Source organism: Theropithecus gelada, chromosome 7b (genome assembly GCF_003255815.1).
Source record: "Theropithecus gelada isolate Dixy chromosome 7b, Tgel_1.0, whole genome shotgun sequence".
Taxonomy (NCBI): domain Eukaryota; kingdom Metazoa; phylum Chordata; class Mammalia; order Primates; family Cercopithecidae; genus Theropithecus; species Theropithecus gelada.
The window spans coordinates 1,118,890-1,144,589 of record NC_037675.1 but is presented as its reverse complement, the minus strand read 5'-3'; the positions used below and the strand labels follow the sequence as shown (position 1 = coordinate 1,144,589).

The 25,700-nt window shown below is 36.6% G+C and overlaps 1 protein-coding gene across 1 annotated transcript; it reads right to left on the bottom strand.

Moving 5' to 3' along the window:
• Positions 1-246: 246 nt before the first annotated feature.
• Positions 247-25,700, bottom strand: LOC112629143 (stabilizer of axonemal microtubules 2). Its single transcript, XM_025392628.1, has 3 exons — positions 25,693-25,700; positions 19,623-19,825; positions 247-1,196 (listed from the first exon to the last, which is right to left on the bottom strand). Exons 1-3 carry the CDS (start codon positions 25,698-25,700, stop codon positions 247-249), a joined length of 1,161 nt encoding a protein of 386 aa, XP_025248413.1.

Genomic DNA, 25,700 nt, shown 5'->3' with positions numbered 1-25,700 from the left:
CGGGCACCTGTAGTCCCAGCTACTCGGGAGGCCGAGGCAGGAGAATAGCGTGAACCCAGGAGGCGGAGCTTGCAGTGAGCTGAGATTGCACCACTGCACTCCAGCCGGGGCGACAGAGTGAGACTCCCTCTCAAAAAAAAAAAAAAAAAAAAGATTTCTTATAAATTTTTTTCACTATAAAAGTTGAGTTTTCTCTTGGAAAACCAACAACTTGCTAGTAGCTTCCTTTTAAGCACATTTTGGTTATTAGAAGGCCTTCACTGCGGGAGTAATCTTGCGGAAGAATTTATGACCTTGGGAATTTATATTGTCAAAAATATAACCTGGAGGAGAGGGGTAACTTGCTGTGCAAATTTCCTGTATTTTTGGTGTGTACTCTATAGAGTACATGGTCACATCATCAAATGGAACAGAACTCTTAAAAGCAATATTTAAAGGTTTGCAACTCTCTGTTGGAATCAATTTGTGTGGCACATAGTGAGATCTGAAAGTGCTCAAACCATCAAATTTTCCAGATGGGTTGGGAATCTGCTGCTTCTTAATAACTCCTTGACGACAATTTTCCCATGCTGGAAAATGTTCCTTCATGGTGCTTTTTCCTTGGAAAGGAAAATTGTTACTTCTTCTATGAGAAACTGGCCTGATGGGAACTACACGGTTGGCCTGATACGGAACATAGTCAAGATGGCTTGTGCTGTTTAATAGCATGCTACCTGTAGGAGGCACATACTCTGGTACTTTCTTGACCTCAGGTGGTGGGATTTCCCATGGTTGAAAACATTCACGGAATTCAGTGCTTCCTTGAAACCGAGCATTCTGGGTCACTCTGGTGTGTACAGGTCTGCAGATTTTTGCAGTTTCACCAGTCAGACCCTGAAAGTCATACCGGTGAGTTGTGAGATCCTCAAAGCGTTGCTCAGTTGGTTTGTAAACTTCTTTTGGCCTTTCAAACTTGAGTTCAAGCTGATGAGGTATATAATCAAGGCGATGACTTGTAATACCATTAAAAGGGGCTGTAGAAAGTTTGACCACAGAGGAGGGTTTAAAGCTTTGCCCACTTTGCCTAGGCTTTATCTCCTGAGGAACAAAGTCATCCTGAAATGTAGTTGAATTTCCAAATTTCACAGTAGGGGGTTGATAAGTTTGTTCTGGCTTATAAAGTTCACTTTTTTGAAGGTCCCAAGCTCTATAATCATCTTGAAAATTAAAACAAAGCAAAAACATTTTTAAATGCTGAAGGAAACCATCTTCTAAAAATCATAACTGATTTCTCTCATTGCCAAACATCTTTCCATTTCCTTTAGAAATCTAAACAATAGTATCAGAATACAGTTTCTCTGATTCCTTTCAGATTTGTTCTTTTTCTTCATTTCCACCTTCCTCTACCCATCTCCTCACTTTAATACATATAATTTCCACTTTCAGATTCATCTGATTACGTAACAAAGGAAAGGCACATCTGAACCTGATTGCTGATAGTTCTTGAAAGCCAAAAGGACTGAGGACAGAGTTTAGGAGATTATGGTTGAATTCCTAGGAAGTGTTTGGGATTTTAAGTACAACTCACAAAATGCTAAGGTATGTCTAAAATCCAGGGCTTGAAATAAAATCAAGTGCCTTCATGTGTGGACAAAAGTAATACAGATATTACTCCTTGCTTTGGAGAGAATCATCAAAGGAGAGAAAGTTTTAATTCTGGTATACTCTAGGAAGCTACAGAAAGAACTCCTTGGGCAAAGATACAGGGTAACATGTGCTATCCGAGAAAGATCTCTTGGCTTCAACTTTCCCTCATGAAATGGACTTTAAGGCATTCCCAAAAGATAGAGGGCCATCTAGAGGCCATAGGCCTTAACTGAATGCCTTCAAAGGTGTTTGAAATTGTAGAATTTGAAGTGACCATCAGAGCAAAGATCTAGGGTTTGGAAGTTAAATAACCTTAAGCCTACTTCCTGCAGTTTACCTAGACTGTGGAGCATTTTGGGTCACTCTGGTGTCTACAGAGTGATGACTTGTAATACCATTACAAGTTGGTAATGGTACACTTCACTAAAACCGAAATGTTTATATTTCAACTAAGGATTATTTGTGTTTTCTATTTCTACATAAGGAAGATAGTAAGCTAGGGAATACCAAAGAATTGACTTCACCCCAAAATATGTATTTCTAAATACTAAAAATTAATTTACAAAAGATAGAAATTTATTATGCAAGATAACATACTAAAATCTGGATTAAAGTCTATGCAATATTTACAGGAAAGGTCAAACCTTGAAAACTTATTATGTGGATATCTTTGAAGAGATAAAATGCTTATCTATTTCTGCCAAAATGGCCGAGTTTTGGACTAAATGATCAAATTACTGATGTTTGGATGAGAGAGGGCACCTGACTGAAAAATAGGTGACCTTTAGGCTAGCAGAGACCTTGAAGACAAACTGACAGAAAAGATGAACTAGATCAAGCATTCTTATTCTTGTAAACCTAAAATTGAAAATAATGAGTGAGATAGAAATGGGAGAATTGAAAAGGATGCCAGGAGGTAGTGCTGAAGAGCCATGGAAAGCTGAAGTTACATTCAAAACAGACCTGTAAAGAAACAGAAAAGATAACTAGGCAGAGGCGGCCAGTTAGTAAAGTGGCAATCAGAGCAGATGAGTGAAGGCAAGTGAAGGTGCTGTGAGAGAAATCATGTAGCTCATTGCGGAGATGAAGGGAAAAGTTCTTCCTTCAAGCTCCCTGGGCACCTGATAGTTTTCCATTTTCAGTTCACATGAAGCTTTACTGGAGTCTTTTTTTCTCGAGGTACCATGAGGGAATCTCTCTTCTTTGCAAACTAAAGTATAAAAGTATAACACTATTTTTCACTAAAAGGATTCACAGATGTTATTGAAGGTTTATAGTTTCCACACAATCATATAAGGAGAATTCTTGCTGTCAAATAAGAGAAAAAAGATTTTCATTACAACAGAGTTAACAGAAGAGAATATTTCTCTCTCACCAAACCAGCTTTGGTTTTCAAAATGGAAGCAAGAATTTGGACACTGAGAGATGGATGTAATAGCGTACAATAGTATGAATGTAAGTTCTAGATAATTGCAGAAAATTGATCTTCTCCCTATAAATATACTTATGCTCATATGCCTGGAATATTTCTCTGTTCTGGAATATTTATTGATAACATTCTAGCAATACCTTTAAAACATCATAATCTTTATCATTTGTTTTTAGTCTTTTATTATACTTACAGAAAAAAACAAGAAAACAAACACTGTCCACATCTAACAATATAGTCTGGTTATGCGGCAGCTCCACTATTACCCTTGTTAGACATTTCCTCAGCTCACTTTTTAGTGAGCTAAAATCTATTTAGAAAGTTTATTCTCTTCTGAACAAGTTTAAGTCCAAGAATTGCCTGCATGCACTTGCACACTATTTGTATACACAGTGCCAACCCCACTTTAATATAGTGAGCTATTCTAGGTTCTTCTTTGAGGACAAAAGTCTTGAGTTGCTTATGCTAGTTCTTTTTCCTGGTACTTGGGACTGCTCCCTGTGGTGTTTTATGGTACCAACGAATTGGAAACTACTTTTAGAAAGTCAGAGGACATCATCCTGGGTCTCAGCTTTTTCAATCTACATATCACCACTCTACTCCCAGGTTTTAATACTACCTGTATGCTGGCGACTCCCAAACTTGAATCTCTACTTCAGACCTCCCTTCAAACACCAAACCACATATTTATCTGCCTACTAGACATCTTTATTTGGATGTCCCTCAGATAAATGAAAACTTAGCATGCCCCAGTTGATTATCTCACTCAGACTCACGTTCTGCAGAAAATAACATTATCAACAAAATTTCTATTATGAATTTGGCATCAGGCTAAGGTTCTGTTTAATTAATTGACTTTCTCTACCTCATTTCCTTCTCTCCTTTTCAAGTAGTTTTCAAATATTGTTCATATTACCTTCTAAATATTAATTTCTTCCTTCTTGAAGCAAACATGGAATGAATGGCAACCAGATAAAATTGTCGCAAATTAGAAAAAGAAAAAAGAAGAGGCCACAATGTAAAATAAACATCTATAAGGTTTGTAGTGCTATTCTCTTTCATTCTTGATATTTGTAATTGGTGTATTCTCTCTTTTGGTTCATTAACTTATTATCTTTTAAAAGAACCAATTTTTGGTTTCATTTTTTATCTCTATTGTTTTTTTGTTTTCAAATTAATTGATTGCTGCTGTTATCCTCGTATATTTCCTTCTACTTTGCTTTGGATTTAATTTGCTGTTATTTTTCTAGTTTCATACAATAAAGGTTAAGGCTATTAAGACTTTCTTTTCTAATATGAACCTTAAATGCTATAAATTTTCCTCAAAGCATTGCTTTAGATGCATCTCTCAGATTTTGATATACTATAATTTCATTTTCATTAAATTCAAAATATTTTCTAATTTCTTTTACTTTTGCTTAAAACAATTTGTTATTTAGAAATTTGCTGTTTAATTTCCAAATATTTGGTGATTTTTCCACTTTTTTTCTATTATTGATGTCTAATTCAATTCTGTCATGATCAAAAACACACATTGCATGATTTCAATTCTTTTATATTTGTTAAGGTTTGTTTTATGACTCCAAATATAGTTTATCTGAATGAACGTTTCATGTGCACTTGAAAAGAATGTGTATTCTGTTATCGTTGGCAGAAGTGCTTTACAAATGTCAATTTGGACAACATTGTTGATAGTGTTGTTCAGGTCTTTATATCCTTATCCTTTCCTATGTTCTAATAGATTACTTAAAGACAGTGAAGTCTCCAACTACAAATGCATATTTTTACATTTCTTATGTTAGTACTGTAAGTTTTTGCTTTGAGTATTTGAAGCTCAAGTGTTAAGGGCATACACATTTAGAATCTTGTGTTTGGGAAATGGAAGGTGAGTGTGTGGTGGTTTCTCTGTTGTCCCTGTCCAGCTTCAGTCTTAGGCAGGCCCTATGCCCCTGTGTCTCAGAAGCAGGGCTCTCTCAGTGCACCTGCCCCTTCACTTGATGTAGTAGGTCTCTAATTGTTGGTCCCGAGACAGTTTCCTGTTCTTTCTTCATGTTCAAGGTTTAGTTTTATTTTGCTTCTTGTTGTTGTTTTTCCTTTATCTTTCATCAAGTTGCAATACATCTTCACCTATTCATTGGGCTGTCAGAGTGATGCCTCTCCTGCAGTGGATTAATGCTTTTGTTCTGTAGGTTAAAGGCATTCAAATGGAGCTTCCAGCTTTTTTTCTTTTGCAACAACAATTATTCTCTCCATGCCTGCACTACGAAGTAAACTTTCTGTGGTCTCCACCCTCTTTCCCAATCTTTCTGATGATCACACAGTGAACATCCATAGGGAAGTGTCTATGAGTGGTTTTGAACTCCCCCTTTAGCGTCTGACGTTCTCAGAGCTTCTATACTCTCACAGTAGCTCACACTCAAGTCTTTAGCAATTAGTTAGATGTAAATGAATTATTTTATCCACTTGTGTAACAGCTAGTCTCATTCCATGCCCTGCTTTGGGTGAAACAGTGCTTGCCTCCTGTCTCAACTGGGTGGAAGTTGTTTTTCCTTAATGTCAGGCTAATTGGTTAACCTGTGATCTCAGCTTTCTAAAGGATTCATACACATTTATGATTTTGTAGATTATCTGGCTTTTTCTTATTGTTATGTTGGGGTCATAATCTTTCCAACTTTCTGCATCCTACACAGAATCTGAAAATGCTGGATTTCTGTATGGTGAGGTTTAAAATTACACCTTCAATTCTACAAATTCAATTTCCTTTATAGATATAGGGTTATTTTTACTTTTTATTTCTTCTTGGGTTACTTTTGGTGAATTGTATTTTTCAAAAAATTTATCAATTTTATGTAAGTTGTAAATTACTGGCATATTTTTAAGAATATATCTTTTTAATGTGTGAAAAATCAATCTTTGAATTTTAATCACAATATTTTGTTCATTTACACTTAATATAATGATCCAGCTGGGCTTAAGTTGACTGTATTGCTATTTGCTTTTGATTTTTCCCTTCTTTGTTCCCATGCCCCTTATTTCCTGCCTTCTTTTGTATTAATAAATGGAATTCTTATTATTCCACTTTACTATTAGAATATTATCTTTCTATGTTTTAAAAATAAAAATAATTTTTGACTTGTTATGAGATTTTTCTGGCTCAAACTTAAATGGATATTTTTACCACTTCTAGAATGGAATAACCTGTAAGCAATTTAATTCTATTTAACTCCTCTTGCCTTTTGTACTACTGTTCTAACATATTTTACTTTTAAATTTGTGTAAAAACATAATATAGTAATTTTGACTTTAAGTTGTCAAATTCTTTTATATTTACCCACATTATTTACCCTTTCTGTGTGCTTCATTCCTTCCTGCATTTCATGCTTCTATCTGGAATAAGTTTCCTTTTAACTGAACAATTTCAATACTTTTTGTAGTAGGTATCTCACTTTTTCTTTTTTTGTCTGAAGACATTTTTACTTTGCTTTAATTTTTCAAGGCTATTTTTACTAGATATACAATTCTTAGATTTTCTGGCTTCAAAATTCTAGATCTTTCTTGCACCTTTAGCACTTTTAAAGTGTCATTTCATTATCATTTAACTTCCATAGTTTCTGTTGAAAAGTCACATATCATTCTGTTTAAAAGTCAGATATAACTTTTTCTTTTTGTAGATAATGTATAGTTTTTCACTTGCTACTTTTAAAACTTTATCTTTACTTGGTTTTCCCAAGTTTGACAATAGTTGTCTAGGGTGGCTTCCTATGTGTTTGTTTTGGAGTTTGCTGAGCTTCTTGAATCTGTGGGCTGATTCTTTCATCAGTTTTGGAAAAGTCTTGACCATTATCTCTTCAAATATTTCCTGGTTCTTCATAGGCCTCATAACATTTTACTGTATGCTGGATGTTGTGTATAAGAGAATCATAAAAACTAAAATCAATGTTATTTCAACAGGAGACAATTTGCTCTTTCCTATGTTAGAATACAGGGCAGATCACCTCATTCTTACCAGACTCTGAGCTAGATCAGTGCTCAATGGCATCTTTAGTTAGACATAGTCTTACTCTAGTTTCAAATGTCTCAAGAACAAGATTGAGGTGTGTCTGTAGTAAGGACCTCATCCTAGTGGAACTCTCTCCTAAGAATTTACTCCCAAATAAGACTGTGGGATATTCCTGTGGGATTTTTCTGGTCCAGCCTCTCAGCACACCATACCCCCTCCGCTACAAACATTCAATGAATGTCTCACATTGAAAACCAGCCATGTGTCTGGGGCTCTTCTAGATTTCAATTAGTCCTACCAGCCCACATTCAAGTGTTCCACTGCTTTCTCTTTCCCCTACTAGAGTTTCTCTGCTTATGCCAAGCTCAATCCTCAGCATAGGCCTAGACCTGACAATTGTTCCCGGAGAAGTAAATGGCTGGCCATATCAACTCACTGAGGAAGGGCTCCTATCTCTCTGAAATTTTAGTTTTTTGCTTCTATAGCTGTCTGGTGCCCTTAAAAGAAGATTTTTAAAAATCTATACTTATGTCAAGCCCCTCAGCCTGGCAATCAAGGTTCTTCCCAAACTGATCTCAATCTACCTTTATAGAATTATACCCCAATCTCTCATCCCTGAAAACTTCTGTTCCTCACCATGTCTACTGAATAACTGTTTTATTTTTCTGGTTCTATGATTTTTTACTCATTTCATACCAGTTTTTAGAATATCCCTCCTCTTTCTATATATCAATACTTACTAATCTCTGATGCATTCCCAGCCTGGCCTGAAGTGATAACTTACCAAGTATAAATCCTTGAAGTGCTGCTTTTTCCACTAATTTTCCAGTGAATTATGTCTTCCCCTGATGATATCTCGTATTTATTTATAGTATGGCAATTTCATTTTTCATGCTATTGTTTTTCTATATTCTCAATTATAAAGTTTCTTTTTATATAGTCCATATTTTATTTTTAAATGAAAATTGTATTTAAGATTTACATGGTGTTTTATATATACACACACAGTAAAATGATTACTAAAGTGAAAAACATATCCATCTCCTCACAGCAACCTTTGTGTGTGCATGTGTGTGCATGTGTGCGTGTGTGTGTGGTGTGACTACGTGTAATCTACCAGTATACAGTACAGTATTAACTAGAGTCATGATGCTGTACATTAGATCTCTAGATTTATTCATCCTATACAACTTCAACTTCATACCTCTTGCCCAATATTTCCCCATTTCCCCCACTTCCCCGGCCCTGTTAATCATCATTCTATCCTGTGCTTCTATGTATTCAACTCTTTTAGATTTATACATCATTATTATGTATATTAGATGGAATATATGTGTACTATATATATATTCAGACATACATTTACACATCACATTTATTCATTCATTGATTGATGCATATTTAGGTTGTTTCTTACCTAGGTTATTGTGAATAATGCTGCAATAAATAAGAGTGCAGATATTTCTTCAAGATACTGATTTCATTTCCTTTGGGTATACACCAGAGGGGAAGTTGTTGGATTATATGAAAGTTCCATTTTTAATTTTTGAGAAAACGTCACGTTGTTTTCCATATGGTTATACCAATTTACATTCCCACCAACAGTGTACAAGGATTCCTTTTTCTCCACATCCTCACTAACACTTGTAATCTTTTATCTTTTCTATAACAGACATCCTAACAAGCGTGAGATAATATCTCACTGTGGTTTTGATTTGCATTTATCTGGTGATTGGTGATGTTGAGTACCTTTTCATATATCTATTGACCATTTGTATGTCTTCTTTGGAAAAATGTTTACTCAGGTACATTGGTCAATTTTTAATCCACTTTTTTTTTTTTTTTTTTTTTTTTTTAAGTTGGGTAATTTCTTTTTTTTTTTTTTTTTTTTAACATTTTTTTTTCAGGTATTTTGTTATTTTTTTTTCCCCTTTTTTTTTTTTTTTTTTTTTGCTATTAAGTTGGGTAAGTTCCTTATTTTTTTTGAATATTGACCCCTTATGTGATACATGGTCTGCTCATATTTTCTACCAATTCGTAAGTTGCATTTTTCTTTTGTTGATTGTTTACTTGCTGTACAGACACTTTTTAATTTGGTGTAATCCATTCATCTATTTTGGTTTTTGTTGCCTGTGTTTTCAGAGTCATATCCAAAAAACCACCGGCAAGGTCAAAGTCAAGGAAATTCCCCATGTTTTCTTCTAGGAATTTTATGGTTTCAGGTCTTGTATTTAAGTCTTCAATTCACTTTGAATTGGTTTTTGTGTATGGAATAAGAAAAGACTCCAATTTCATTCTTTCACATGTGGATATTCAGTTTTCTCAATATCATTTATTTCATTTATTTTAATTTCAGATTCAGGGATTATATGTGAAGTTTTGTTACTTGGGCATATTATGTGATGCTGAAGTTTAGCCTTCTAATGATTCCATCATCCAGTTAGTGAACACAGTACCCAACAGGTAGTTGTTCAACCTTTGCGTCCTCCTCTCCCTCTCCCCTTTTGGAATCTCCAGTGTTTCTTGTTTCCATCTTTGTGTCCATGTATACCTAAAGTTTAGCTCCCACTTACAAATGTGAACATGCAGTATTTGGTTTTCTGTTTCTGTGTTAAACTACTTAGAATAATGACCTCCAGTTGTATCCTTGTTCTTGCAAATTACACGATTTCATTTTATATGGCTGCGTGGTATTCCATGGTGTATATATACTGCATTTCCTTCATCTGATCCACCATTGATGGGCACCTGGGTTGATTCTGTGTCTTTGCTATTGTGAAAAGTGCGACAATGAAGGTACAAGTGCAGATAGAATGATTTATTTTCCTTTGGGTATATACCCAGTATTGGGATTGTTTGGCTGAATGCCATTCTAACTGGTATGAGATGGTATCTCACTGTGGCTTTCATCTGATGATTAGTGATGTTGAGAATTTTTTCATGTGTTTGTTGGCCACTTGTATGTTTTCTTTTGAGAAGTGTCTTTTCATATCCTTTGCCCACCTTTTATTTTTTCTTGTTCATTATTTAACTTCCTTATAGATTCTGGATATAAGCCCTTTGTTGGATACACAGCTTGTCAATATTTTCTCCTACTATGAAGCTTGTTTGTTACTCTGTTGATAGTTTCTCTTCCTGTGCAGAAGCTCTTTAGTTTAATTAAGTCCCATTTTGTACATTTTCATTGCATTTGCTTTTGAGCACTTAAGATATAAATTCTTTGCCTACAGCAATGTCTAGAAGAGTATTTCCTAGGTTTTCTTTTAGGATTTTTATAGTTTGAGGTCTTACATTTGAGCTTTTAATCCATCTTGAGTTAATTTTTGTATATAGTGAGAAGCAGGCGTCCAGTTTCATCCTTCTGCATGTGGTTAGCCAGTTTTTCCAGCATCATTTATGGATATAGGGAGTCCTTTCCCCGTTGTTAATTTTTGCCAGTTTTGTTGACAATCAGGTGGTCATAGGTGTCTGGATTAATTTCAGGGGTCTCCATTCTGTTCCATTGGTCTATGTGTCTATTTTTGTACCAGTACCATGATGTTTTGGTTAAGGTAGCTTTGTAGTATAGTTTGAAGCTGGGAGATGTAATGCCTCTGGCTTTATTCTTTGTGTTTAGGATTGCCTTGGCTACTCGGGCTCTTTTTGGGTTCTATATAAATTTTAGAACAGTTTTTCTCTAATTCTGTAAAAAAAAAGTGATATTGATAATTTGGTAGATTGCTTTGGGTAGTATGACATTTTAATGATATTGAACCTTCCTATCCATGATCACGGAATGCTTTTCCATTTGTGTAGTCTTCTTTCTCCTTGTAGAGATCTTTCGCCTCCTTGGTTAGATGCCCAAGTACTGTGAGTGTGTGTGGCTACTGTAAATGGGATTATGTTCTTGATTTGGTTCTCAGCTTGAATATTTATGGTGTATAGAAATGCTACTGATTTTTTGTGCATTGATTTTGTATCCTGAGACTTTGCTGAAGTTGTTTATTAGGTCTAGGAGTCTTTTGGCAGGATCTTTAGGGTTTCTTAGGTACAAATTATACTGTCAGCCAAGAGAGATAATTTGACTTCCTCTTTTTCTATTTGGATGCCTTTTCTTTCTCTTGCCTGATTGCTTTGGCTAGCACTTCCAATACTATGTTGAATATGAGTGATAAGAGTGGGCATCCTTGTCTTGTTCCAGTTCTCAAAGGGAATGCTTCCAGTTTTTGGTCCATTCAGTATGATGTTGGCTGTGGGTTTCTCATAGATGGCTCTTATTATTTTGAGGTATGTTCCTTCAGTGCCTAGTTTGTTGAGAGTTTTTATCATGAAGGGATATTGTATTTTATCAAATGCTTTTTCTGCATCTATTGAGATGATCATATGATTTTTGTTTTTAATTCTATTTATGTGGTGAATCATATTTATTGATTTGCATATGTTGGACCATCCTTGCATCCCAGGAATAAAACCTACTTGACTGTGATGAATTAACTTTTTGATGTGCTGCTGGATTTGGTGTGCTAGTATTTTTTGAGGATTTTTTCATTTGTGTGTTCAATGTCATTTTCTTTTTTGTGTTTTTGTCAGATTTTGGTATCAGAACCATACTAGTTTCATAGAATGAGGCAGAGAGGAGTCCCTCTTCCTCAATTTTTTGGAATACTTTCAGTAGGATTGGTACCAGCTGTTCTTTGTATGTCTGGTAGAATTCAGCAGTGAATGAACACATTTGGTCCAGGGTTGGGGTTTTTTTTTTTTTTTTTCTTTTGGTTGGTAGGTTTCTTACTGCTGATTCAATTTCCTTACTCGTTACTGATCTGTTCAGTATTTCTGTTTATTCCTGATTCAATCTTGGGAATCTGTGTTTCGAAGAATTTATCCATTTCCTCTAGACTTTCTAGTTTGTGAACATAGAGATGTTCATAATATTCTCTGAGGATCTGTTGTGTTTCTGGGGGATCAGTTGTGATGTCACTTTTGATTGTGCTTATTTGGAGGTCTTTTTTTTGTTAATCTGGCTAGTGGTCTATCAATCTTGTTTATCTTTTCAAAAAATGAACTTTTTGCTTCATTGATCCTTTGTATGGTTTGGGGGTCTCAATTTCATTCAGTTCTGCTCTGATTTTAATTATTTCTTCTGCTAGCTTTGGGTTTAGTTTGTTCTTATTTTGCTAGTACTTTTGGTTGCAAGGTTAGGTTGTTAATTTGAGATATTTCTGTCTTTTTGATGTAGGCATTTAGCACTCGAAACTTTCCTCTTAACCTTGCTTTTGCCACATCCCAGTAGTTCTGGTATGTTGTGTCTCTATTTTCATTTATTTCAAATGCTTTTTTTTTTTTTTTTTTTGAGATGGAGTCTTGCACTGTTTCCCAGGCTAGAGTGCAGTGGCGCAATCTCGGCTCACTGCAACCTCTGCCTCCCAGGTTCTAGTGATTCTCCTGCCTCAGTCTCCCAAGTAGCTGGGATTACAGGCACCCGACACCATGCCCAACTACTTTTCTGTATTTTTAGTAGATATGGGGTTTCACCATGTTGGCCAGGCTGGTCTCAAACTCCTGACCTTGTGATTTGCCAACTCTGGCCTCCCAAAGTGCTGAGATTACAGGCATGAGCCAGCGTGCCTGGCCTCAAATACTTTTTAAATTTCTGCCTTAATTTCATTGTTTACCCAAAATTCAGTCAGGAGCAAGTTGTTTAGTTTCCATGTATTTGTGTGGTTTTTTTTTTTTTTTTTTAATTCTCCCCTTCCTTCTTTTTTTTTTTTTTATTTTACTTTAAGTTCTAGGGTACATGTGCACAATGTGCAGGTTTGTTACACATATATACATGTGCCATGTTGGTGTGCTGCACCCATTAATTCATCATTTACATTAGGTATATCTCCCAATGCTATCCCTACCCCCACCCCCTCCCCACTATAGGACCTGGTGTGTGATGCTCCCCTTCCTGTGTCCAAGGGATTTCATTGTTCAATTCCCACCTATGAGTGAGAACATGCAGTGCTTGGTTTTCTTTTCTTGTGATAGTTTGCTGAGAATGATGGTTTCCAGCTGCATCCATGTCCCTACAAAGGACATGAACTCATCGTTTTTTATGGCTGCATAGTATTCCATGGTGTATATGTGCCACATTTTCTTAATCCAGTCTGTCACTGATGGACATTTGGGTTGATTCCAAGTCTTTGCTATTGTGAATAGTGCCACAATAAACATATGTGTGCATGTGTCTTTATAGCAGCATGATTTATAATCCTTTGGGTATATCCCCAATAATGGGATGGCTGGGCCAAATGGTATTTCTAGTTCTAGATCCTTGAGGAATCGTCACACAGTTTTCCACAACGGTTGAATTAGTTTACAGTCCCACCAACAGTGTAAAAGTGTTCCTATTTCTCCACATCCTCTCCAGCACCTGTTGTTTCCTGATTTTTTAATGATTGTCATTCTAACTGGTGTGAGATGGTATCTCATTGTGGTTTTGATTTGTATTTCTCTGATGGCAAATGATGATGAGCATTTTTTCATGTGTCTGTTGGCTGTATGAATGTCTTCTTTTGAGAAGTGTCTGTTCATATCCTTTGCCCACTTTTTGATGGGGTTGTTTTTTTCTTGTAAATTTGATTGAGTTCTTTATAGGTTCTGGATATTAGCCCTTTGTCAGATGAGTAGACTGCAAAAATTTTCTCCCATTCTGTAGGTTGCCTGTTCACTCTGATGGTAGTTTCTTTTGCTGTGCAGAAGCTCTTTAGTTTAATTAGATCCCATTTGTCAATTTTGGCTTTTGTTGCTGTTGCTTTTGGTGTTTTAGACATGAAGTCCTTGTCTATGCCTATGTCCTGAATGGTATTACCTAGGTTTTCTTCTAGGGTTTTTATGGTTTTAAGTCTAACATTTAAGTCTCTAATCCATCTTGAATTAATTTTCGTATAAGGAGTAAGGAAAGGATCCAGTTTCAGCTTTCTACTTATGGCTAGCCAGTTTTCTCAGAACCATTTATTAAATAGGGAATCCTTTCCCCATTTCTTGTTTTTGTCGGGTTTGTCAAAGATCAGATGGCTGTAGATGTGTGGTATTATTTGTGAGGGCTCTGTTCTGCTCCATTGGTCTATATCTCTGTTTTGGTACCAGTACCATGCTGTTTTGGTTACTGTAGCCTTGTAGTATAGTTTGAAGTCAGGTAGCGTGATGCCTCCAGCTTTGTTCTTTTGGCTTAGGATTGTCTTGGAGATGCGGAGTCGTTTTTGGTTTCATATGAACTTTAAAGCAGTTTTTTCCAATTCTGTGAAGAAACTCATTGGTAGCTTAATGGGGATGGCATTGAATCTATAAATTACCTTGGGCAGTGTGGCCATTTTCACGATATTGATTCTTCCTATCCATGAGCATGGTATGTTCTTCCATTTGTTTGTGTCCTCTTTTATTTTCTGAGCAGTGGTTTGTAGTTCTCCTTGAAGAGGTCCGTTACATCCCTTGTAAGTTGGATTCCTAGGTATTTTATTCTCTTTGAAGCTATTGTGAATGGGAGTTCATTCATAATTTGGCTCTCTGTTTGTCTGTTACTGGTGTATAAGAATGCTTGTGATTTTTGCACATTGATTTCGTATCCTGAGACTTTGCTGAAGTTGCTTATCAGCTTAAGGAGATTTTGGGCTGAGACAATGGGGTTTTAGATTTCCTCTTGGTACTGATTTCTATTTTTATTCTACTGTGGTCTGAGAAGATGCTTTGTATTATTTCAATGTTTTTCAATTTATTGAGACTTGCTTTATGACTGAGAATGTGGTCAAACTTAGGGTATGTTCCGTGTGCAAATGAGAAGAATGTATATTCTGGGATTGTTAGGTGGAGAATTCTGTAGATGTCTATTAGGTCCAATTGGTCAAGTGTTGAATTTAAATCCAGAATTTCTCAGTTTTCTGTTTTAATGATCTGTCTAATGTTGTCAGTGGGGTGTTGAAGTCTCTTACTGTTTTTGTGTGACTGTCAAAGTCTTTTCTTAGGTCTAGAAACATTTGTTTTTTAAATCTGAGTGCATATATAATACATTCAGGATAGTTAGGTGTTCTCATTGAATTCCACTCTTTATTATTATGTAATTAATGCCCTTCTTTGCCCCTTTCTACTGTTGTTGGTTTAAAGTCAATTTTATCTGATACAAAAACAACAACTCCTGTTTTTTTTTGTTTTCTATTTGTGTGGTAGATCTTTCTCCATCTTCTACTTTGAGCCTATGGGTGTCACTGCATGTGAGATGGTCTCTCAAAGATAGCAGAAGGATGGGTGTTTTTTTGTTTGTTTGTTTTTGTTTTTGTTTTTTTTAACCCAGTTTGCCACGCTGGGTCTTTTAAGGAGAGCATTTAGGCCATTTACATTCAAGATTAATATTGATATGTGGGGGCTGGGCATGGTGGCTCACGCCTGTAATCCCAGCACTTTGGGAGGCTGAGGCGGGCGGATCACCTGAAGTCAGGAGTTCAAGACCAGCCTGACCAATATGGTAAAACTGTGTCTCTACTAAAAATACAAAAATTAGCTAGGCATGGTGGCGGGTGCCTGTAGTCCCAGCTACTCGGGAGGCTGAGCCAGGAGAACTGCTTGAACCTGGGAGGCAGAGGTTGCAGTTAGCTGAGATCGTGCCACTGCACTCCAGCTTGGGTGACAGACCAAGACTCCATCTCAAAAATCTATTTATCTATCTATGTAGATATACATATGTGGGGTTTTGTCTCTGTCATACATAGTGTTAGCTAGTTGCTTTGTAATCTCAATTGTGTAGCTGCTTCATAGGGTCTGTGGCCTATGTGCATGCAAGCCAACACCATTTATTGAAAAGACTATTGCTTCTCCACTGTGTATTCTTGGCACCCTTGCAAAAATTAGCTGGCTGTAATATGCTTGGGTTTATTCTGGGTTTTCTATTCTGTTTCATTGATCTATACGTCTATTTTTATGCCAGTACTATGTATCATTTTGGTTACTATAGTTTTGTAATATAATTTGAAATCACGAAGTGTGATGCCTGAAACTTGCCCTTCTTTCTCAAGATTGCTTTGGCTAATCAGGGTCTTTTGTGACTCCACATGAATTTTAGAATCATTTTTTCTATTTCTGTGAAAAATGCCATTGGAAATTTGATAGAGATTTCATTGATTCTATTGATTGCTTTGGATCATATGAACATTTCAACAATATCAATTCTTCCAATCCATGAACACAGGATATCTTTCCATTTACTTACGTCTTCTTCAATGTCTTTCATCAGTGTTTTATAGTTTTTAATGTATGGATCTTTTACCTCCTTGGCTATCAATTGTAAAGTTTCTAAATGCCAACAAATATGCTACAATCCAGATCTCTGTATTCCCTACAATGTCTAGCATAGAGCAGGGTAATCTCTATAACATGTTTATCAAATCAAATAATGACGTATTTTATGATCTACATTTTAATATAAACAAATTTCTAAGTTGAGACTGCTGGGGGAAAAAACATTTTTGTTGAGGAGTCACCAGTTTCATAATGCCACACTTCCAGAATCTAAATGTTATCCTGTTTACCATTTTGCACGATCTTTTTTTTTTTCTCATATCCCATTTCTTTCTTGCCTCCTGTCTAACTCTGAGAGGACAGTGAGAGTATCTTCCCATTGTGACTTCTCTTCAGCTGCAGAATTGTCCTTAAATAGGTTATCTACAAAACCTGCAGTACAATCATACAGAGTGTGGAAGTACAGCCTTGGCCCTTAGTATTTTTGCTGTCTCATGCCTGAAAACCTGAAATACAAAATATCATCTTTGCTGACTAAGAAAGTTCAGTAGAGAGAATGCCAGAGGAACTCAAAATTCCTTATCCTTGAACTATAACCATAGGAGCAGAAGAATGAGAATCTACAGGAAACCCAAGTCATGGAAAGCTACTAGTGTTGGTGTGTGTGTGTGCGTTGTGTATACGTGTTCCCAGCATCAGGGGACATCAGTATTACTGATATATTTCTTATGGATCTTGTAGAAAAAAAAGAAAATCTTACTATGGTTGTATAAAAGACCAAATATAGTGGCTCACGCCTGTAATCCCAACACTTTGGGAGGCCAAGGAGGGCAGATCATGAGGTCAGGAGTTCGAGACCAGCCTGACCAACATGGTGAAACCGCATCTCTATTAAAACACAAAAATTAGCTGGGTGTGGTAGTGTGCACCTGTAATCCCAGCTACTCAGGAGGCTGAGGCAGGAGAATCAGTTGAACCCGGGAGGCAGAGGTTGCAGTGAGCCGAGATCGTGCCACTGCACTCCAGCCTGGGCGACAGAGTGAGACTCTGTCTCAAAAATAAAAATAAAAAAAAACAAAGACCAAATATAAATCATTTTCATCACTTATGCTTTATGTCAAATTCTGCACAGTACATTTTCTCCTATGCATATCTATATATCAGCAATTACTATATGCTACATTTAATTATAATATACTTCTTCACCATTCACATAGTCTTCACAATTTGTTCTTTGTGTAGCATGTTATGTGCTCAAAGATTTAAAAAACAGAAAGAACGTTTTTGACCTCCCCAATGAGTGGGCTGATATATGAAAGTATACTGATATTCTGCATTTTACTTACCCGTTGAATGGGTAGGCATGAAATTTAAAGAAAAAGTATGCATTTAGCTATTACCTAAAGTATAAATCATTACTTTGATTATTGAGGGTATCATTCTTACAAAAGTGTTTTATATTAGGACCTACCTATTCAGCTATTTTACATAACCAATGGAAATAATGTAATCCTATATATGTAATTACATTATTGATAAAAGATATAAAAATAATATCTACTATCAAAAATTAAAATTAAAATAGGCCCAAAATAGCCTAATTTTATGCCAGGTGCTGTGGCTCACACCTGTAATCCCAGTACTTTGGGAGGCCAAGGCTCCCTTGAGGTCAGGATCACTTGAGATCAGGAGTTTGAGACCAGTCTGGCCAACATGGTGAAACCCCATCTCTACTAAAAGTACAAAAATTAGTGGCCGGGTGCGGTGGCTCATGCCTGTAATCCCAACACTTTGGGAGGCTGAGGTGGATGGATCACAAGGTCAAGAGTTCGAGACCAGCCTGACCAACATGGTGAAACCCCATCCCTACTAAAAATACAAAAATTAGCCGGGTGTGGTGGTGTGCACCTGTAATCCCAGCTACTCAGGAGGCTGAGGTAGGACAATCATTTGAACCGGGAGGCGGAGGTTGCAGTGAGCCAAGACTGAGCCATTGCACTCCAGCCTAGACAACAGAGTGAGGCTCCGTCTAAAAAAAAAAAAAAAAATTAGCCAGGTGTGGTGGCGGGTGCCTGTAATCCCAACTACTCAGGAGGCTGAGGCAGGAGGATTGCTGGAACCCAGGAGACAGAGGTTGCAGTGAGCCAAGATTGTGCCACTGCATTCTAGCCTGGGCAACAGAGACTCCATCCCAAAAAAAAGAAAAAAAAATAGCCTGTTTGAAAAACAAAGACCCCATTCCTCAAAAGTAGCCTGTTTAAAAACAAAGACCCCGTTCCAGGTTTTGGGGCCAGGTGTGGTGGCTCATGCCTTTGATCCCAGCACATTGGGAGGGTTTGGGAGGCTGAGGTGGGTGGATCACTTGAGGTCAGGAGTTGGTGACCAGCCTGGCCAACATGGTGAAACCCCATCTCAACTAAAAATACAAAAAAAATAGCTGGGCGTGGTGGCATGCACCTGTAATCCCAGCTACTTGGGAGGCTGAGGTGGGAGAATCGCTTTAACCCGGGAGGCGAGGTTGCAGTGAGCCAAGATCCCGCCATTGCACTCCAGCCTGGGCAACAGAGCGAGACTCTGTCTCAATAATAACAACAAAAACACGTTTTTGGAAAGAAAAACACACATGGCCCAACTCCTATGCCTCTAAGTCAGTTGCCTGTAAAGAGAAAGTATTCTCACCCTTCCACCATCCCAGAATTCTTAGAGGAGCAGGACCCCTATGTGGCAGTCTAGCACTATCTATCATGGGGTACATAAGCCTACCTAATTCTGAGGTTCAGTATCAGGAATCGCCTGCTTATAGATGAAAGCTTCATTCTCTATTTTGTCCTTTATCAGTGTAAAAGTAACATTGTGCTTCTCCATCTGGTAACTCTTTTGCTTTATAGGTTGGTTCAGGACTTGAATGGAGAAGAGCATTGCTATTTATTTGACCTCAAAGATCCCAATACTCTCGGTAGAATTTCAACTCTTTCTAGGATGGGAAGAAAAGAACAATGCCAACTAAATGTGACATGAAGTGACAAATGTTAACATAATGCTTGTTTAATGGCATCCCTTGTTTTTCATGTTTTGAAACAGAGAGAACAAAGTAGATGACTTTGGATGGGAATGTGGGTCTTTTACTTCTCAATCAGACAAATGGTCTATTTTCTTTTGTTACTATACAGTACTATTTTGCCAAAGAGAGAAATGTTCTTTCCTGAGCCATGGAGGCTAAGTTTGGCAGCACACCAAAGTTATAATTTGATATTAGATGTTAAAGCTGGAAGTAAGTTTTAGTTTTTTGGCTCCTTCATTTATGAAATGGCAAGTTACCTTTGTAAGTCGGGACCATGTCCAACTTTCCTTTTTTAACTTGTTGTCTCTCCAAAGGCCGGACTATTGCCACAGGCTGCACTTTGTACGAATTAAAATCCCGTTTGTAGGTAGTACCAAGATCAATCTTCTCTTGTTTTGGTTTATATTCTTCTGGCACATGGCGAGGCTGTTTAACTATTTCATAAGGACGATAATCCGACCTGAAATATATAAATTTGAAACACAGCCTTACAAGTTCTTTTATTTCTAATTATTTCAATGAAATATGGAAAATGTCAAGGCTTTTTTTCCTTGAAAAGTCTGAGAAGATATTAAAATGGTAATAGTTGATAAACTACTTAAAAGAAGTAACTGAATTTCTTATAAAGTCCTATCCAGTGACTAAATATCTTGAGAAAAGTAAATATATCAAAAATTCTAGTTTTTAAAATATCATTAATTTTTAATTAATGTCAGTTAATTGGATTTTCAGTAAATAATATCCTCAAGTAATTGATTTTTTTTTCTAACCTGGAAGGAAATTTCAGGTAAAATTTACTAAACCTGAAAAGTTTAAAAAATATATTCCCCCTGAGTCCACTTTGTCAAAGTCCTTATTCATCCTACTTAAAGTCTCCAGCAAACTATTTTGGCATACTTTCTTCTTTTTGAATTCATGCTGTTTTCTCGCTTATTGTTAGATGATTAGTAACTCTGGTCTTTAGACATAAATCACATTCAGATTATGGATATAAGTGTTCCTCATCTTTGGATCTCCCAGATGGTAATGCATCTGGGATGGTAATGCAGCCAACCTGGGCGCTATATAACATTATGTGACAGAGGTAGTACTGCAGACACTGAGGTAAAAACTGAGGAATGGAGAAGAACGCAAACTTAGACTGATCAGACCGCCTACGTCTATTTACTAGCTGCAGGACCTTGGATAATTTCATTAATCTGTTTATGCCCCAGTTTCTTTATATTTCATAGGGCACAATAATATCTTCTATCTCACATAGTTGTTTTTAAGGATATACACACACACTTTTAAGACTGCTTGGTACACAGTAAGATCAATATGGTAGCCACTACTGTTACTACCCCAAGACTTCATAGATTGCTTTTTTCTTCTGGATTCTATTGGCACATGACTCATTTTGTGATTAAACTATCTTGTATTAATCAATATTTGCTGCGTATGTCTGTAAGTTCCCTGAAGAAACCCGAAACCCTCACTGAATTCTTCTTCTATTCACAACATAACTTCTTAGACTAATTAACTGTTTTCTCACCCACTCCAATCCATTTCAATCTGGTTTCCAGCATTGCCAATTCCCTAATATAGCTCTAAGGTTCACCATGTCTTCCATGTGATTAAATTCATTGAACATTTTTAGTCCTCATCTTACTTGACCTCTCCAACAGTAATTGACATTATTATCCACACTGTCTGTTTCTAGGAAACTTTCTCTTCCTGACTTTCTGATTATTTCTTGCCAGTCTCCTATGCAGCTTCATCTACCTTTACTCGGTCATTAAATACATGTTAGCGTTCCTCAAGACTTGGACCTACCTACACATACTTCTTTTCATCCACTGTTCACTTCTGAGGATAACTCTTCTACTCCCACAGCTTCAATTACTACCTAGATTGAAAAAACCCTCAACTTTACATCTCAGCTTAGACCTCTTCTCTGAGCTCCATACCAGTATCTACGATGATCTCTTGGATATTCAGTGGCAACTCAAAACTTAATATGTCACAAATCAACTCGCTATTTCCCCTCAATAAATGTGGTCCTTTTTGCTTGTTCTCTATTTAAGCGAATGCTATTACCATCGTTTCAGACGCATAGTCAGAAATTTAGGACTCACCCTTTATACCTTACTACTCTCCCCTATCTAGTCCATCATCAACTACTGTCAATTTTGCCTCACAAATATCTCTCAAATCTAATCACTTTTTTCCACATCTGCCACTACCATAATATGCAAAGTTTTTACAATGGCTCATTTGAATCACTTTAATAGCTTCCTAAACTCATTTACCCACATCTACTCTAGTTCTTCCTCCAATCTTTTCTCCACATGGCACCTGAAGTAATGCTTTCCCAAGTAAATCTGATCAGGTCATTCTTGCTCTCATCTCCCTGGCCTCTTCCTTAACTCCCTTCCTCCCTACTCTACCCTCCACCAAAAAAAAAAAAAAAAAAAAAAAACCAAAATAGAAAAGAAATCTTCATGACGTATTACTATAAGGACATAGACAACACTGAACATGGCTTAAAGGCTCTGCCTGGCCTCCTTCACTAGCCTCAACTGTCACTGTGCTTCCTCTTGCTTTCTCTGCTCCAGCTGTCCCTCTTTGATAATTTTCTCCTTTCCATGCTCCTTCCTGCTACATGCTACTCTCTCTCTCTCTGCTTGGAATGCATTTCCTTGCCCCTCTTAATCCAGCTAATTTAACATCCTTCAGGTTTTGACTCATTTTTCTTATTCCCTGAGAAAGTCAAACTCTTATTCTGGCTGTCAAGATACCTGTGCCTTTCCTTCATAGATTTCATCATTGTTGTAATTTTAGACTTATTTTGAGTAATGTTTTTGATTGCCATCTCTAATAGGTTGCAACATCTGTCAGCACAGAGATCATGACTGCTTTTGGTCACCACTATATCCCAGGTGTCTAGTATAGTGCTTGATGCTTAATAAATGTTTAATAATTTTTTATTTAATGAATGAAGAGTAGTAGAAATCACATACCTCTGCTTCTCAAGACATGTGAGTTGTTCTTTGCTTTTCCTAAATACAAGCTAGAGGGGAATAGGCTAAAATGCAGTCAGGAAGTGAGAGAATCAGGAAGGGAAAAGCAAAGCAAAAGCTTAGAACTCTCAGTTTCTCTGGTTAGACTAGTTAAGTGTTAGAAAGTATGCCTCCAAACCCAAAGCCGCTTTCTATGGAGTAGAAGTAGAGGGTGAATGCAGTCTTATTCATCTGATATATCCTGAAACATTTGATGTGTCTAGAATCCTACTCCTTCAGGGCAGGCTTCCTGCCAACTCTGGCAGTCATCTAAGTTAGCTACAATTGTACTGCTATAAAGGATCCAAAATCTTGTACAAGTTCAGACACCTCTTTACACAGTCACTTCCTGTACTATGCAAAGGTACAGAATGCTTCTTTGTTTGTACAGATAAATCCACTTTCTACTGCATAGTCACCACAGTCAACATGAGGGAGTCAAGCAAGAGTTTCAAGCTCCTAGATTATGACTCTTAGAAATACTGCTAGTTTCCCAGTGAAAATAGAAAGAAAAGATCCAATGTCTTACTAAGTGAAGAGATGACAATTTAAGAAATGAATAAATTTATTTTTATTGGCATTTTGGACTTTGGGACTTTCTTTTTTATTAAAAAAAAAAAAAAACTATTAAGGCTTACTTGAATAAGTCAATAGGGGAAATCCAGAATTGAAAAGCAACTGCCTTTTAAAAGAAAGATATGGCAGGTTAAATTTTCTCAATTTCTACACTTAGAACTGGTTAAAAGCACAATCTCTGTTCAATAAATACAAATATTGTAAAATTTATTTTAAATCTCTAATATGAACCACTAAAGCATCAAGAAATAAATATTAATAAATTAAAGTGAAGACAAAGAGCCATTCCCATTCAATCAGTCTCAACCAGTTGTTCAATTTCTTCATCTCACTTATTATAATCCATAATTATCTTAGTTATTTATCTGATATTTTCTTATCTGGACTTTCCCACAGCACTATAAACAACAGTAAAGTAAAGACCGTCTCTGTTTTATGTTCCATGTCATCCTCAGTGAGCAGTCCAGTTCCTGACCTACTGCACTGAATCAGTGGCAACAGAATCACTAGCAATGCTGGTTAAAAATGCAGTTTCCTGAGACCCACTCTATTATCTACTGGCTCTTTTAGATGGAGATCTGGAATCTGCAATTGTAACACTTCTAGATGGCACTACTGCATACCAAAATCTGAGGACTTAAGTAAAATCTTCCATCTGTGGAAGAGCCATACACCTACACAAGTAACTAGAGTCACCAAAGTATTATTACTGCAAGGAATGCCTGAAATGTTAAAAATAGACATATTAGACTAAAAGTTTGAAAGTCTCCACCTTTGCTATATAAGAATGAGCTGCATCTGAAATGAAATGAAAATGGCTAACATCAAAATCTAAAGCTATTACAGAGCATTTTAAAAACTCTAAATTATAGAAATATGATGTCTGAGTTCCTTGAAAGCAGGAACTTCAACTTGTAAAAGGAAAATAAATCTTGGGGCCCCGAAATCACTAAGCTAAGGGGAAAAGTGAAGCTGGGAACTGCTTAGGACAAACCTGTCTCCCATTGTATTCATAGTCACCCCTCTGCTCACTGAGATAAATGCATATCTGATTGCTTCCTTTGGAGAAGCTCATCAGAAACTCAAAAGAGTGCAACCATTTGTCTCTTATCTACCTATGACCTGCAAGCTCACTCCCAGTTTCGAATTTGTCCCGCCCTTCCGGAACGAACCAATATTAATCTAACGTATATGTTGATTGACGTGTGTCTCCCTAAAACGTATAAAACCAAACTGTGTTCTGACCACCTTGGGCACATATTATTGGGACCTCCTGAGGCTGTGTCACCAGCATGCGCCCTCAACCTTGGCAAAATAAACTTCCTAAATTAACTGAGACCTATCTCAGATATTTGGGGTTCACAAACTTATTGACATTTTTATACTTAACACCAGGATTGTACCTTGAATATAGTACATACATTAACAGTTTAAATAAAATAATGAGTAAATATACTTAATCCACCTAACTGACAAAAATTTGAGAAATCAAAAAAGGTAAGTTCAAGTGAAAAGTACAGATTTAAGAGGATTTTTTTTCATCACTCACTGAACAAATATTGGGTACCTACTATGTGCTAGTAGGCATTGTATTAGTTTTCTAAAAATAGAATGCTGAGACAACAATAGACTTATTTCCTGCTTTCATGAAACACCGAAACCAACCTAATGATAAATAACAGGAAGGTGCTTTGGGAGCTTACATAGAAGAATTTTACCTAATCTGAAAACTGGGTGAAGTGTCAGAGAAGGCTCATTCAAGTGATAATTTAGTTGAGATCTGCAGATTGAATGAGCATTAGCTAAGAGAGGGAAGGAAAATTGCAGGTAGGGAAAATAGTATCTTGGAAGACCCTGAGACAAGGAAACCTGGCACTTTTCAAATAAATAAAAAATGGCCCATGGGATGAAGCATAAAAGAGTAAAAAGGATACTACAGTGAAAATGAATTAGAGAATTAAGTAGTGAGCAAACCGTGCCTCTACATGGTTTTGGTAAGGATTCTGGTTTGTGTTAAACACAATGGGAAAGTTTAAGAGTATTTTAAGCAGAAAAGTGATAGGATTTGGTTTGCATTTGGGCAGGCTGAAGTATTAAAACAGATCAGACTGCAAAAACTAGCGTAGATTCATATATTACACTTAGAAAGTGACTGCATTCCTCTAAGTCAAGCTTGTCCAACCTGCAGCCTATGGGCTGCATGCGGCCCAGGACGGCTTTGAATGAAGTCCAACACAAATTTGTAAACTTTCTTAAAACATTATGAGATTTTCTTATGATTTTTTTTTTTTTTTTTTTTTTTTTTGCTCATCAGCTATGGTTGGTGTTACTGGATTTGACATGTGGCCCAAGACAATTCTTCTTCCAGTGTGGCCCAGGGAAGCCAAAAGATTGGACACCCTGCTGTAGGTGGTGGTGACAGTGGAAAGCAGACAAATATTAGATATTTTAGGAAGTTAAAAAAAAAACAGAACTTTTTATATCCCTTTTTTCTTCTCACACTTTGTCAACCTAATTCTCATTTTTCTGTTTTTTTTCAAGTTGTGACTTAACTAGTCTCTTGCCTATTAGATTGGTTCAACTTAAATCCATGAAACAGTAATTTAAATAGCTAGAAAAATTTATTGACAGCAGAAGAGTTGGAAGAAAAATAAGTAAAGCAAATAGTTACTAAATATTTACTTAAATGTAGTTATTCCTTCCATTTTACCACGGCAT

Excerpts from the sequence above, each read along its gene's own strand:
- LOC112629143 (XM_025392628.1), bottom strand. Across the intron at positions 1,197-19,622 it reads CATGGTCCCGACTTACAAAG|ATGATTATAGAGCTTGGGAC; the intron begins GTAACTTGCCAT and ends TTAATTTTCAAG.